Below are 15264 nucleotides of genomic sequence, written 5' to 3' on the forward strand. Positions count from 1 at the left end.
ATGTGTATGTCAAACTTTTCCATCCATTTTTGGGTGATTGACAAAAAATACAATTTCAAGAGCTAAAAGAGGCGAAAATTTAAATGAATGGCCCAAATAAATTTTTTTATAAAGTTGGAGGGCCAAAAAAGTCATTATGCCAATTGAAAAAAGTTGACAAAATCCAAGATTAATGTATCAAAGAAAATTTAAGACCAAGTTGGAAAATTTTACCAAGTTCGCTCAATATTGTTTTATCCCTTCTAAATTTTATTGATATATTGGTTGGTTAAATTTTTTTAATAATCCCTATACTTTGAAAAAGTTATGGATTTAGTCCCTTATTTTAAATTGATCAATTTCAGTCTATGTTCTTATTGAATTGGTCAATTTTTATTCCTATACTTTTCAAAATTTGAAATTTTAGCTTTGAACCAAACAAAGAATTTACATCCATTTGGTTAAATTTAATTACTAGTTGTAGACTTAGTCCATATTCTCTAATTGGATCATTTTAACTCTTTATACTTTTTGGAATTTGGAATTTCAATATTGACGAAAATTATAGTCGTTAATCCATTACCTGAATTTTTAGTGAGTAATACATGGAAATAACAAGCTAATATGACATTACACGTATGTTTTTCACATTAGATTTCGAAAATAATAGAACATATGTAGTTATCATTTGGTGAGGATTAATATTTGAAAACTTGAAAAGTACAAGGACTAATTTAACATATATTAGTAAAAAGCTTCCATGGTTAATTCACAAACCATCGGTTATGTTATATTATGCCATTAACTTTGATTCCATATATGAAACATTAATTTCCTAAACAAGTGCCCAAAATTCAGTTTAAAAATTGAAATCCCCAAAGCTTTAAAAAAGAGGAACCCTAACCCTAAACCCTCAATTACCAGCCATCTCAAAGTATGAACAAAATCATGCCTCAAAATTTAAAAGCTCCACTTTTGTTTTCTCTAATCCTTGGGTTCCTTGCAACACAAGCAATTTCAATTTCAAACAAGAAAACATTGGATTTGATCGAACAAACATGCAGGCAATCTGGGTTTTTCGCCCTTTGTGACTCGACTCTTCGATCAGACCCTCAAAGCTCGAACGCAAAACTCGAAGGCCTAGCTAAAATATCGGTCGAGATAGTCATAGACAAGGCTAATGCCACATTGAATTTCATTGTGGATCTATTCAAGAATGTTTCGGACCCTGTCTTGTACAGATCCTATGGCACTTGCATTGACTCGTATGATGCGTCGGTCGAAAGGCTACTGCCGAAAGCAATTGCTGCTTTGAGTTCTAAAGACTATGCCACATCGAGACACGATGCGGCGACGGTGGCGATTAATGTCAACGCGTGCGATAAGCAGTTTTCTGAGAAAACTCCGTTTAGTGATAGGAATAGACTTGTTCATGATCTTTCTCTTATGTCAGCTGGGATCATAGAGTTGTTGGGTTAATTTATTTTTATCATTGTTGGTGTTCTAAAGATCATGCATGGTTTAATGGTTAATCAATAAATTTTAAGGAACAAGATACGGATCATGTTTTTCTGTTCTTTACATTTTTGTTTAATATTAGAGGATTGAACTGTAACGAAAAAATAAGTTAAATGGACTAAATCCCTAATTTGATCACAGTAAAAAAACTCAGCATAGTTAGATGGGTGAATCTAGATTGAATTTAAAGTAGAGGGATTAAATTTTAAATTTTATCATAGTACAAAGACTACAATCATAATTTAACCATAATAATAATAATTTGAAAACAAATGCAAAGTCTAGTTAAATCAAAATCTAACCCAGCTTTATTTTTTATATTATTATAAGGTCAAACTACAAAATTCAAACTACAAAAATAGTCACTTTGTTTGACTCGATTACATTTTAATCACTTATGTTTGAAATGTTCTGTTTCAGTCACTTACATTATCGTTTTGTTACGAAATGGTCACTCCACCGTTAAACTCCATTACCTCCCTAGCGACAGTCTTACGTGGTAGTCTAAATAGGTTTTAAATGCCAACTTGAAAATATGTTTTTAATTAAATAAATTTAATTTGGGCTATCACGTAGGACATCCAAGTTAACATTTAAAACCCATTTGGATTGTCATGTAGGACTACCGTTAGGGAGGTAATTGAACTTAACGGTAGAGTGACCACTTCGTAACAAAATTATAACGTAAGTGACTAAAACATAACATTTCAAACATAAGTGACTAAAATATAATTTGAGACAAACAAAAATGACTATTATTAGTGTAACACCCTTATCCCGTAACCGTCACCGGAATAGGACGAGGCGTTACCAGAAAATTTGGAAGCAGATCAAAACAGTAAAATTTTGAACATTTTTTTTTCGTGAATAAAGATTATTCATTTAATTAAATTTCTAAACACAAACAAAGATCAAACTTATAACTTATAAAAGTAGACTTCCAAAGGATGCCATATTCGCATGGCTTATAAACAATAGTTATGATGTCATTCTAGTATAATCTATCCTATACATGCCATAAGCTAAATCCAAATCACAAGGTTTCCATAATAGTAGATAGTGTGATGAAGTGCTGACGATCCCCGAGCTGGTAATCAGAGTCCACAATCTATAAAACAAAGACAAAAGACAAACGGAGTAAGCTTACATAAGCTTAGTAAGTCTTAAGTAAAACGATAATTTTGCATAATCAAATTCAATTATCATTTATCACTCGATTTTTTCTAATCAATGAAGTCACTCTAGAGCTCCATAACGAACTATAATTTCAATAACCACAACATTTAGTTACCACAAATTATTTCATGATAATGACCAAAATGGTCAAATATTCGTATGCTCACAAGGCACACTTAGCTCATAATTACACTCCAATCTAAATGCCTCTATTATAGTTTAATCGAATACATTCTTATGGCATAACACATTGGCCAAATGTATCATAGTCACATGGACTGTGGTCACATTTGCATTCATACACTTATTCACATATGCATCGCTTTGTATACTTTTGACCTAATCCGAATTGAAAATCACATACAAGTACCTGATACATACCTGGCCAACTTAATGTACTGAACATCTTTGACTGTCGTTTCATTACTAAGCCTCATCGTCTTAGACCTTGCAGAAACCCCGTTTAACAATATCAAGAGATCTCACCATTCCGTCACATAGTTCAAACCTCATGCACGTATATATAGTTTATCTATTTCTTCCAAATTTGATTCACATAGTCTTTCGCATCTAGAAACCTCATATCTACTTCTAATTCAATCAATCAAACTAAAACATAATACTTTTACTACGTTTAGTTTCCATATTTAGAAGCACATAGTAATATCATAATCTATCATGAATAGATTCATAGAGTCACTACTCATTTAGCGTAACATATACTCTTTCAATAATCATAATCACTTGCTCAAACGTACTCGTTTCATGCACATACATGAATATATATATATATATATAAAAACTTAATTCCTTATTTCATAATCGCATCAAAACTTTCGAGTATTTCAACGTGGCATGTATTGAATTACAGTATGGGTACGCAATGAACCAAACATAAACCTTATCACATATACGTAGGTTGACAAAATACAATCCTTCCCTTGCATTTGTACATCTAGCCGAATACAATTTATTCTCAATTTATAAGGCCTTTTTGGCCGAATATGCACAATTACATATATAAATCTCAGCACATACTTTCTTTACTTAAAGCTCATACGATAAATTTAAATCAAATACTTTTCATACTAACAACCATTGACCGAATAGATTATTCCCTTATTCAAAGATATAATAATCATTCCCACATATGTATCGTTCTTTAATACTAATAATTCACCGAATCGTTGGCCGAATGTACACGAGTACATACATGAAAGCTTAGTATATACTACATTATACAAGCATACCAAGACTGATTAGGTCATCCTCATTTTCGAAATATAATAATCAATCACATATACGTTTTTCTTGAATGCTAGTGATTCACTTTGAGGTAAACTTACAAATAAGGAGGTAATATGTATCTGAACATCTTAAATGTATAGTACTTACTTGATGGTGGCTTACTGCGAACATTCAAGATCATAATCTTACTTAATTCACCAGCATTAAGCCTGCGAGACTTTAAACCCGGATACAATCCCAGCATGAAGCCAGCGGGTCTCTAACCCGGATACAATCTCAGCACAATTCATTTAATATATATTAATTTATATTTTTACTAACTTTGGCCTCATTAAATATCTAATATTGCACACTTTTCACAACTGGTCATTCGGCCTTATCACATATTCACTTACACATATATCACATTAACCATTCAGCCTTATCTCATGTATGCACTTTCACATTCATCACATTGGCCATTCGACCTTATCACATATACACACTTTCACATTCATCACATTGGCCATTCGATCTTAAGCTAGATATTACGCCTTGTCATTTTATTTTGTCTTAGGTACAAAATCACATTAGTAAATTGATTCAAATACGTAAAATTTTCCATTCGGCCTTAGAACATATCATGGCCACATCATATTTTTCAATTTAGCCATTTCTATAATAGTATCCATTAATTAAAACTCAAAATAGGTTTAATTACTTAGAGACTTACCTCGAATGTCGTCGAACGACTACGGATCGGCTATTTGGTTAGTTTAGCTTTTCCCCTATCCGAATTAGGCTCCTTAAGCTCTTGAGCTTAATCTAAAACAAATTTAACTTATTAAAATCCCATTATGCTTGCTTATGGCCGAATACCACAAGAAATTTAATAGGCCATATAACTACTTTTAGCTCAATATAAAATAATCGTACACATCTTTAATCACCTTAAACAAATTACTAAGTATTATAGAAAATCAAAGTATACTTATCGTTAGCCTTATTCGGCCATCTCAATACGTTTTAAGTGACCATATGTATATACGTCTATACTAAAGTGCATTACATTAATAACACCATATCAACAATGTATAATGCCGACCCCTTTAAACCAATTATCCATACAAATATTATTTGTACACATTTCCTTACCTAAATTTCACATTCGGCAACCACTTTATCAACTTAACAAATTTTCTATACTTCAAAACCACAAGTAAATATCATAATTTGTATCATTACATCGATTAAACTAAATCATGCATTAGCTTTTAGCACATTCGGCCATTAAAGAGACAACCCAATTAACATTCAAACCTTTTTAAGCTTAGATTTCCCAAGGCCGAATATCACATAAAAACCTTTAATACACATGCAAAGTTTACACTTTAACTAATTATACATATTCTAATAAACTGAATATTATTTAAACAACCATTTGAATAATTCTTTATCACATGTTCACAATTGGCATAACCATGTTACAAATTCAATACATAAAAATCTTCTTATCCAAGGCTATATTTGACCTATATGTATTTTCTTTACAACCATTCATCAACAATTAAGCACATGTTTAATGGCTGAATGCACTTACCTTTTACTCATCCTTAACATAATTTTTTTTATCGAGCTTCCATTTCCACTTAACTACGAACCATTTAAAACAATCAATATTTTACACATTGCCGAATGCATATATATATTCATCCAAACTCATAATTTCACAAGCTTAGCCTCATTTAATGACTACTTGTTCATCAAGACATTAAACACATCATGCATAACATACAAAGCATCCTTAGCCAAAAAAAAATACTATCACAAAACTTCCTTGACCGAATGTCATCTTTTTCCATTAACTAGATTTTGCCATGGGCTTGCTTCAATACTTGAGACCACTCAAATAAATATTCAAACTTAATCCTTCATTTCATTTCTCATTTTAGCACATATTCGGCTAATATATAAATATATGCTATCAATTTAGTTACAATTATAAATTTTCAACTCAAACTCATTCTTTACCTCGTCTTTCACCTTAATTCAAATTCGGCAAGTATATAAACATATATTAGCAATTTAATTATAGCATTCCACAATTAAGCACAAGTTTCATACTTCACTTTAATTGCCGCATACAATTTGCTCATTTTAATCACCTATAACCTCACTTAACAAAATTCCTAAAACCACATGCACTCATTTAACCACCTTTTTATTCATCAAGGCAATTAACACTCAATTTATAACATATTGCAAATTCACGGCCGAATGCATCAATATTTTAATAAACAATAATTTAGTTCAACTCCCCATTCAATTCCTCATTCGACATTCGTATAATTACAATCTAACATTTAAAATATAATTTCCAAGAACTTGGCACAACCTTACTTTGCACTTTAATAACCGAATGAAATTTTACTCAAACTTGCCCCTCATAGCAAATTTAATTAGTCTATCCTCATCCATAAACACTTATCATCAAAACATCCACAATCTAATCCTTGAAGCCATGACCGAATGCTTTATGAAATAAATTCACAAAAATTAACATATGGGTCATGTTGTGAGCTTCAAAACTAACAACATTTCGCAAAAATTAAAAATAAAATACATGAAATCTCACCTTAATTCCCAACACCAAGTGACCGAGTGCCTTTGGTGTTCTTTCCTTTCTTTCTTGCTTAGTTACGGCAATAAGAGAAAACAAAGAGAAAAGTTTCTTTGTTTTTATCACCATTCTTTTTTATTTAATTCATGTTTTCAAATTATAAACTATTAAATATTATTTACTAAATATAATATACACATAATGCCAAAATCATAACATCATTATCATCCACTAATGTTAAAAGTGGGCCATTTGACATGCAAGTCCACAACTTTAGTAATTTAACATTTTAATCACTTGGACATTTGCCTATCATATTTTTAAAGTTTCTCAAATATGTCCTTTTTAGCTAATTTCACATCCAAATGAAAAATTAAAACATGAAATTTTTACACATACTTATTCACAAATAATAAGCGTAGAATATAACAATTAATTATTTTTGTGACTCGATTTTGTGGTCCCGAAACCACTTCCCAACTAGGGTCAAATTAGGGGTGTCACAATTAGTTTACCCTTATTATAAAACAATTTTTTAATTTTTTTATGAGAGTTATAAAAGAATTTTGGACCCTCAAAATTTTCAATTCAAATTCGGTGTAATTGCATTTTAGACCCCCAAAATTTTCAATTCAATTTTGGCCCATCACCATTAAATTTTTAGCTTCATCCCTGATTTGAACGTAGGACACCATTATGTTTAAAACATTAACATTACTATTTCAAGCAACTGTGCAACTGTGCAGCAGTACTGTAATACATTTATTTGTAACAAGAAGGTTTATATTTTATATGGTTAAAATATGTCACAAGTCCCCGTAATTTTTTCAAAAATTAGAATTTAGTTTTTGGACTTTTATTTTCAGAAATTTAATCTCTTTACTTTTCAAATTTCAAAATTTAGGTCTAACGGTTAACATTGTTAAATTTGTTGTGTGACATTTTGAAATAATAATAAAAACTCACTTGGTGACTATGTAATTACAAAAAAAGGTCGTTGTAATGAAATTGAATTTAATCAAAAAAATTTAACAGCATTAATAATTAGATTTGAATTTTAAAATTTCATAATTAAAGGGACTAAATTTTTAGAAATGAAAATAGAGAGACAAAATTCTGAATTTTTAAAGAGTATAGGGACTTATGACGGATTTAAACTTTTTATATCGTCTCCCCATTCCTAAAGCCTTTCTCGAATTCGGGCCAATGAACTTTTAACGGCCCAGCTTAACTTTCCTAAGCAATGGTATAATTGAAAAAAAGGTAAATTTAATTTTTAGTATCTAAATTTGATTTTATTGTTCAAACTTGATGCTTAAGCTTTTCTCTTCGGTTTAATTGGTTCTCAAATTTAACTTCTGTCTTTTAGCTAATTTTAGCACAATTAAATGATTGAGACTAATTAAATTTAGACACGTGACAAACATGCTATGCCATCGACTGATGTAACAATCTCGTGTAATAATTTAATTGGTCCACATCGTTCAATTTTAACATAATTACAAAAAATGAACTAAAATGTGGGTAAAAGTATCATAAAGATTTTTGTAATAAGAGTCAATTTGCATTTTATCCCCTAATAAAAAAATAGCAAATCAATCCATCTATGTTAGATCAAAGAATAAGTAGATCATTCTGTTAAAAATTTCATCTATTTTTAATTTTAAAAATTGATATTTATATGTCAACATGATATCTGATTATTCCGTCAGACACGTTAATTTTTAACAGTAGAGGAATGCAATCTGACTTCTATTATAGGAGTCTCTATGATACTTTTACTCAAAAAATAGTCATGAAATGGAAGCCAAAATTCGAGTACCGTCCTTAAAAAAACATAAGTACCAAATTGAATATTAAAACTAAATTCGGATGCCAAAAATTATATTTACCCTTCGGAGTAATGAAAAGAAAAATCCCGTTATCCCTAGTCTCCCCACTCAAAACCTAACTCGTTTCTCGCACGTGACAAGCAGCTGATGAAGAAAAAGCGGTAAAGGACGCGCCGCAAGATTCAATTACCATAGAAATACATATTCTCTCATTTAAACCGTTCGATCTTCTCCACGTCAGCAATCCGCGTGAATCCTCATTTCAACGGCTGAGATCACCGTTGCAGAAGCTACTGGTAGAGAGAGCGAACAAGCTTCCTCTCTCTCTCTCTCTCTTCCAATTTTCTGATTTTTTTCCTGAGAAAAAAAAAAGGAAAAAAAAGAGGGAAAATTTTCGTTTGAGATTTTTTTTTTTTGGCTAAAGATGAAGTTGATGGAAGAGGAGACGGTGTTCGAAGAGGAAAATGAAATCAAGGCTATGAAAGAGGAAGAAGAGGTTGACGGTGAAGATGAAAGTGAAGTAGAAGGTGGCGAACCGGAAGAGGAAGACGACGATGACGACGACGAGGATGAGGATGATGAAGGCGAAGATGACGACGACGACGACGACGAAGGAGAGGAGGATGACGATGTGCAGGTTCTTCACTCATCCGGTCCTCCTGTCCTGATAGCTGATGACGACGAGGGCGAGGATGTTAAAGACGATGATGACGACGATGAAGGCGAAGGCGACGGCGACGGCGATGACGACGACGACGACGATGATGACAGTGATGACGATGAAGAAGGTGAAGAAGAGGTAAAATTCTTTTAATCTTTAATTCCAGTTAATTATTGTGATTAATTGAAATTTTTTGTTTTCTCAAGTCTTTTTTTTTTCAGCTGAAACTGTTCAGATCCATTGTTTTCCGTACTTTTTTTGGGGCTAACTGTTTGATTCTTTACTAATCCGAAAGTTAAACCTCAAATCTTGGAGTCCTTTTTATGATTATTCAAGAATCAAGCTTAATTTCTCATAAATTTTTACTATTTCTAGAAGGATATTTGTAATTCTTTAGTTTTCCTCTCAGATCTAGTTTTTTCCTTTTCTAAGCAACGAAAGGAGAATATAATTGACTGTATATTTCACAGATCCAAAAACATTAGAAGTTTGTTCACTTATACAACATAGCTGATGCTCGGTATCGAAATCCATAATCAAAATTCACTTCGGAGTCTTCAAAATCTGACTTAGAAGCTCTAGATCTAGGGTTATATTTTGAATTTTTATTCTTTTGTTTCTCAATTAGTTATTCATCTGAGTTTTGTTCTCTTAATCCAGGGATTTTATTTTTCCATGTCTCCATGTTTGGCTACTAGGAAAAATACATAGGAAAATTGTTTCTTGTTTCTTATTTGCTTTAACCTGTTTTGTTTTCAGGAGGATATGGGAACAGAATACCTTGTCCGGCCTGTAGTACCAGCTGAAGATGAAGAAGACGCTAGTGATTTTGAACCAGAAGAAAATGGTGAAGAGGAAGAAGAAGAAGATGATGAAGACGATGAAGAAGGTAGTGTAAAGATCGAAGCTCCGCCAAAGAGGAAGAGAACAGACAGAGATGATTCCGATGACAACGATGATGACGGCGGAGACGATGAGAGGCCTTCAAAGCGATAGGGCTAAAAGAACACCACCGAATAGCTTTTGCCATGACAAAGGTCAAATCTCTCTCCCTCCCTTTCTCTCTTTTAAAAAACCCATTTGGCTTTCTGTTTGGTGTGTTAGAAAAAACCAAAAAAAAAAGTAGAAAGGATATGATGATGATGGGATGGATGCTGCATTTTATTGTTCATGTTTCAATGTGGTAATTATATTTTGGATATTTTGGTTAATGTAGAAGAACAGCTTGGTTTAGAAACTCTGTAACTGTATGAATGTTTTTAGATTAATCTGATAATTTCCCATCTTTTTAGGATGAAAGTAGATTTGTTTTCTTAAAGTTGGGTTTCTTTTCTTTTAACTTTTTATCATTTGTTGAATTGATCAGTTTGTTGACTGGCCATTTTTGCATCATGATGATGATGATGATAGCCATTTCTTAAAAATCGATAAATTGCGTAAGAGTTTTCAAAATATTTGTATCATAGTTTAGTTTTAAGAGTAATATTAATTCGGTTCGTTTTGGTTCGGGTTTTAAAATTTTTTTAACCAATCATCAAAATTCAGTTCAGTTTTTAGTTTTTATAAATAATTTTTGATTAAATAGTTATGTTTTATAGTTTTTTATATTATTTCATAAATATTTTTAAAAATTAATAAATTTTCAAGTCAATAAAAAATAATTAATACTTTTAATATGATTTCTTTTGATAAATAATTTTTACATACAACTTTTAAATTATTTTTAATATAAAATATTTATTATCATATCATAAAAAATTAAAATTAATCATAAATTAAATAAAGATTTTGGTTTGGTTTTAGGTAACTGTGATTTTCGAGTAATAAAATGTCTAAAATTATTTATAATTTATGGTTTCATTATCTTTTAATATTTAAATTGATATAATTTATTAATTACTAAATAATGCATAGCGCCTTAAAGACCCTGAAGACAGAAGCCTTAATCTCTTATCAGGCTGATCAGATTCTGGTTCAAGTAGGCTCACGGGCCTTCAACAATTCATCGCCAACAGCAAACCCAATCTCTGAACTTTTTTTATTCGGATCTGACTGTGGTTAAACCCCAGATTAAAACTTTCATGGATACTAATTTGGTTATTCGAGAGGTTTGAACGATAATATGAGACCCTAACAATAAGTTTTAAGTGAAAAATAAAATAAAATAAAATAGGCTTACTTAAAATGTGGACTAAGTTTAGATTTTTAACATTCAAAGGTCAAACACAGATCAATTCGGTTTGACTTGGTTTATTTTATACCTTTATAATATATTTTTAATTTTAATTTATATATTATACAATTTATATTACATAATATTAAATTTATAATAAAATCCTATGAAAACATCTAAAAATATGTTAAGTTATCTAAATCTAACTTAATAAAAAAAATCTAAATATTCATTTAAAAATAATATGAGTGAACTTAAAATAAATTTAAAATAATCATTTACAGGATTTTGAGTAAAATTTTTGTCTTATATTTCAAACAAAGTTAGAAAAGAAAATATAAAATATATTAATATTATGATGTTATCTCATAAACATTCTACTTCAAAATAACTATATGAACAAAAAGTGATATGATGGTAGTTAAACAATAGTAGTTAAATCTATTTGATTAAATTCTGTTATTAGTCATATACTATATATAAAGTTGTAGATTTAGTTTATATTTTTCAATTGGATAATTCTTAGTTGCTATTTTTTTGAATTTCGAAATTTCACATCTTGATGCAAATATCAGTTGTTAAATTCGTTAACTTCTTATTGTTTTGAAAAATACGTGGAAATAACAAGATGATATGACATTACATATTCGATAATATATTTGCCGCATCTGAGAATTTAATAGTCACCATTTGGTGAGAATTAAAATTTTATAATTCATAAAGTATAGGGGTTGGGAAAAACCAAATTAAAATTCAAGTACTAAATTCATAATTTGCACACAGTATATGGATTACTTGCAAATTTAACCAATTTAAAAATTCGAGCCTTAAGTTCTACTTATGTTAAGAATCTTATACTGAAAATATATTATCACGTACGTAAATTAATGAAATCGTGCTATTTTCAGATTATTATTAGAAAGAAGTTAAAGAATTCAAAGGCTATCATTTGCATCAAAATGGGAAAAATACTATGATTAAAATTGACTAAATTAGAGGATAGAGACTAAATGCATGGCTTACACATACTACAGGGACTCTAACAGAATTTGACCAAAATTTAAGCGTTTTACTATTAGGCGTTGTTGTTCTCTATAGCAGACTTCCTCTGTCTTCTTCACTTCGATTCTTCTGCAACTTCCGACCCAAACCCTTCAAATCAACAAGTTCAAGGTAAGCTAACTTTAGTTTTCATTTCAATTGAAATTTTCGAGCTTTACATTTTAATCATGTACTTAAAAGAAGGCCGCTCTTTATTGCTGAAAGTTAAGAAACCTTCAATCCCGTTCATTTTAAACACAAACCCAGTTTCAACTCCCATCAAAGAACCCCAATCCGACCAAAACCAGTCCCAAATCGAAGAATCCCAAGTCCTCGACGCATTAAAACAAGAACCCAACATTTCTTTAGCTTTAAACTATTTCAAATCAATAGCCAATTCAAATTCCTTCAAACACACCCTCCTAACCTACCAATGCATGATCCGTAAGCTCGCAATCGAACCCGAAATCGATGGTATTCAATATCTTTTGCAACAGATGAAATTAGATGGTATTAGTTGTGGTGAAGACTTGTTTGTGACTGTTATTGATTGTTATCATCAAAAGGGTTTAGGTGAACAAGCTTTGAAAATGTTTTATAGGGTTAAGGAATTCGGTTGTGAGCCGACTGTTAGGATTTATAATCGTGTTTTGGATGCATTGCTTAGTGAAAACCGGTTGTCGATGATCGGTCCGGTGTACGGTAATATGAAGAGAGACGGGTTGGTGCCAGATTTGCATACTTATAATATCCTTTTGAAAGCTTTGTGTATGAATGATAAGATAGATAGTGCTTGTATGTTGTTGGATGAAATGGCAAGCGTAGGGTATTCCCCGGATGCTATGAGCTATGCAACTATAGTTTCTTCGATGTGTAAACTCGGTAAAGTCGAAGAAGCTAGGGAGCTCGTGATGAGGTTTAGGTCGTATGTTAGTGTTTATAATGCATTGATTAGCGGGTATTGTGCGGAATATAAGCTTAAGGAAGCATTTGGTGTGTTGGAAGATATGTTGGTGGAAGGATTAGAACCCGATGTTAGATCGTATTCGATGATTATCAGTTCCCTTTCGAGTACGGGAAATATCGAGTTGTCGCTCGCGGTTTTTGCCAAGATGTTTGTGAGAGGGTGCAGCCCCAATATCTACACTTTTTCGTCTTTGATAAAGGGGTGTTTCATGGAAGGAAGGGTTCATGAAGCTTTTGACTTGTGGAACCGGATGGTTCGAGAGGGAATCGAAACGAATTTAGTTTTCTTTAACACGGTAATACACGGTCTCTGCTCAAACGGGAAGGTCAGCAAGGCTTTATCTGTTTCCTATCAGATGGAGGAAAGTGGCTGGTCTCCGAATGTAGTCTCGTATAGCTCTCTTATCAATGGATTTGCAAAGGTTGGTGATTTGATCGGTGCATCCGAAACATGGAATAGAATGATGTCTAACGGTTGTCACCCCAATGTCGTGGCATATACCAGCATGGTCGATGTTCTTTGCCGGCATAACATGTTCGACCGAGCTCATTTTCTTATCGAGAAGATGGTGTTGGAAAACTGTGCTCCGAACACGGTTACTTTCAATGCATTTATCAAAGGTTTATGTAGTAACGGCCAAGTTGATTGGGCAATAAAAGCACTAGAGGAAATGAGGCATTATGGTTGTGCACCTAACATCGTAACTTATAATGAGCTCTTAGATGGCCTCTTCAAAGCAAATAGACTAGAAGATGTGTTCGGGCTTATAAGGGAGATTGAAGAAAAAGGGTTCGAGTGGAATTTAGTCACTTACAACACCATTCTGTCCGGATTTTGTCATGCCGGTAAACTAGAGGAAGCTCTGCAACTTCTCGGGAAAATGCTGGCTCGAGGTATAAAACCCGATGCAATCACATATAACATAATAATCTTTACCTATTGTAGGCAGGGTAAGGTGAAGACCGCGGTCCGACTTTTGGATTGTGTTCGTGCTTCGGGCGATTGGCAACCCGACGTAGTCTCGTATACCAGTCTTATATGGGGTCTTTGTAATTGGGTTGGTATAGAAGAAGCCATCAGTTATCTTAATATGATGATAAACGAAGGGATATGTCCCAATGTTGCGACATGGCATGTTTTCGTCCAGTGTTTGTTTAACAGCTTAGGTCATTTGGGACCGATTCGAGTCTTGGATGATATTCTAGGTAACGGATGAGAACACGTTCAGCTGGGATTCTTTTCAGGCCAAGGTGGTAACAATGCAAAGGATACTCGTGCCAAGTGACTGAATGTACCTGTTGTCTACCATTGTGGGCATGTATGTTCATTGTGAACCACTAGAATTGTTCGTCCACCCGCTTCTGAATTATTTTGTCATGTCCCCAAGACAGAGTCCGTGCACTCGAACCGGCTCTGGCTCCGGCTTGTGAAAACCTTGTGAGAATCCAAAGCTTGCGAGTTTTTTCTCACCGGCTACAAGTGACACTACACCCGAAACTTTCCGGTTTCGTTTTCCTCCTCAACGTGGCTTTGCTTCTTTTTATTGCACTGCCTGGTTAGAGAAAAAATTGAGAACTGATCCGAACTGAACCATAGTGACTGAATGATTTTTGAAATATAAGTAAAAAATCTTGGTTATTTGTTGAATTTTATTTTTTTATTAATTTATAATTGATTTTATTTTTTTATGATGTAGGAATAAATGTTTTATATTTAAATTAGTGAATTTTTTTTTATATTTAAAATTCTATATAATTTTTTTTTCAAATATAGATAAATGTTATTGATTAATTTTTATTTATTTGAAAATTATTCCATGTTCGTTTATATAATCCTTTTAATATAAACTAGAAATTTAAGTGTATGCATGTGGAAGCAATAGATTTAAAACATAGATACGTATTTAAGAGTAATACATAATAATTAATGAAACCTATAGTTTTGAAACTAATCAATCATAATAACACATAAAATATATACGATATTAAAACAAAAAATTAGATTAAATTATGAGTATAACGGAATTTAAATATATATCAGATAAACAATATTAAATGCACTACAATTATT

At 31.9% G+C, this 15264-nt stretch overlaps 3 protein-coding genes and 1 long non-coding RNA gene across 4 annotated transcripts; 3 read left to right on the forward strand and 1 right to left on the reverse strand.

Moving 5' to 3' along the window:
- Positions 1-927: 927 nt before the first annotated feature.
- Positions 928-1458, forward strand: LOC121231323 (cell wall / vacuolar inhibitor of fructosidase 1). The gene has a single exon (XM_041116510.1). It carries the CDS (start codon positions 928-930, stop codon positions 1456-1458), a length of 531 nt encoding a protein of 176 aa, XP_040972444.1.
- A 907-nt stretch (positions 1459-2365) lies between these two features.
- Positions 2366-6592, reverse strand: LOC121203666 (uncharacterized). Its single transcript, XR_005898715.1, has 3 exons — positions 6536-6592; positions 4634-4725; positions 2366-2605 (listed from the first exon to the last, which is right to left on the reverse strand). It is a non-coding gene; the product is annotated as an uncharacterized lncRNA (long non-coding RNA).
- A 1574-nt stretch (positions 6593-8166) lies between these two features.
- On the forward strand, positions 8167-10312 carry LOC121203669 (prostatic spermine-binding protein). The gene is made up of 2 exons (XM_041074105.1): positions 8167-9151; positions 9773-10312. The coding sequence occupies exons 1-2, from the start codon at positions 8777-8779 to the stop codon at positions 10007-10009; spliced, it is 612 nt and encodes a 203-aa protein (XP_040930039.1). The 5' UTR covers positions 8167-8776; the 3' UTR covers positions 10010-10312.
- Positions 10313-11800: 1488 nt separating this feature from the next.
- Positions 11801-14881, forward strand: LOC121203674 (pentatricopeptide repeat-containing protein At3g48810). The gene has a single exon (XM_041074110.1). The coding sequence runs from the start codon at positions 12416-12418 to the stop codon at positions 14408-14410; it is 1995 nt and encodes a 664-aa protein (XP_040930044.1). The 5' UTR covers positions 11801-12415; the 3' UTR covers positions 14411-14881.
- Positions 14882-15264: the final 383 nt, after the last annotated feature.

This window comes from Gossypium hirsutum, chromosome A01 (genome assembly GCF_007990345.1).
Source record: "Gossypium hirsutum isolate 1008001.06 chromosome A01, Gossypium_hirsutum_v2.1, whole genome shotgun sequence".
In the NCBI taxonomy this organism is placed as follows: Eukaryota; Viridiplantae; Streptophyta; class Magnoliopsida; order Malvales; family Malvaceae; genus Gossypium; species Gossypium hirsutum.

Coding starts and splice junctions, on each gene's coding strand:
- LOC121203669 (XM_041074105.1), top strand. CDS start 8,777: ATGAAGTTGATGGAAGAGGAGACGGTGTTCGAAGAGGAAAATGAAATC. Junction 9,152..9,772: donor ATGAAGAAGGTGAAGAAGAG/GTAAAATTCTTT, acceptor TTTTGTTTTCAG/GAGGATATGGGAACAGAATA.
- LOC121231323 (XM_041116510.1), top strand. CDS start 928: ATGCCTCAAAATTTAAAAGCTCCACTTTTGTTTTCTCTAATCCTTGGG.
- LOC121203674 (XM_041074110.1), top strand. CDS start 12,416: ATGTACTTAAAAGAAGGCCGCTCTTTATTGCTGAAAGTTAAGAAACCT.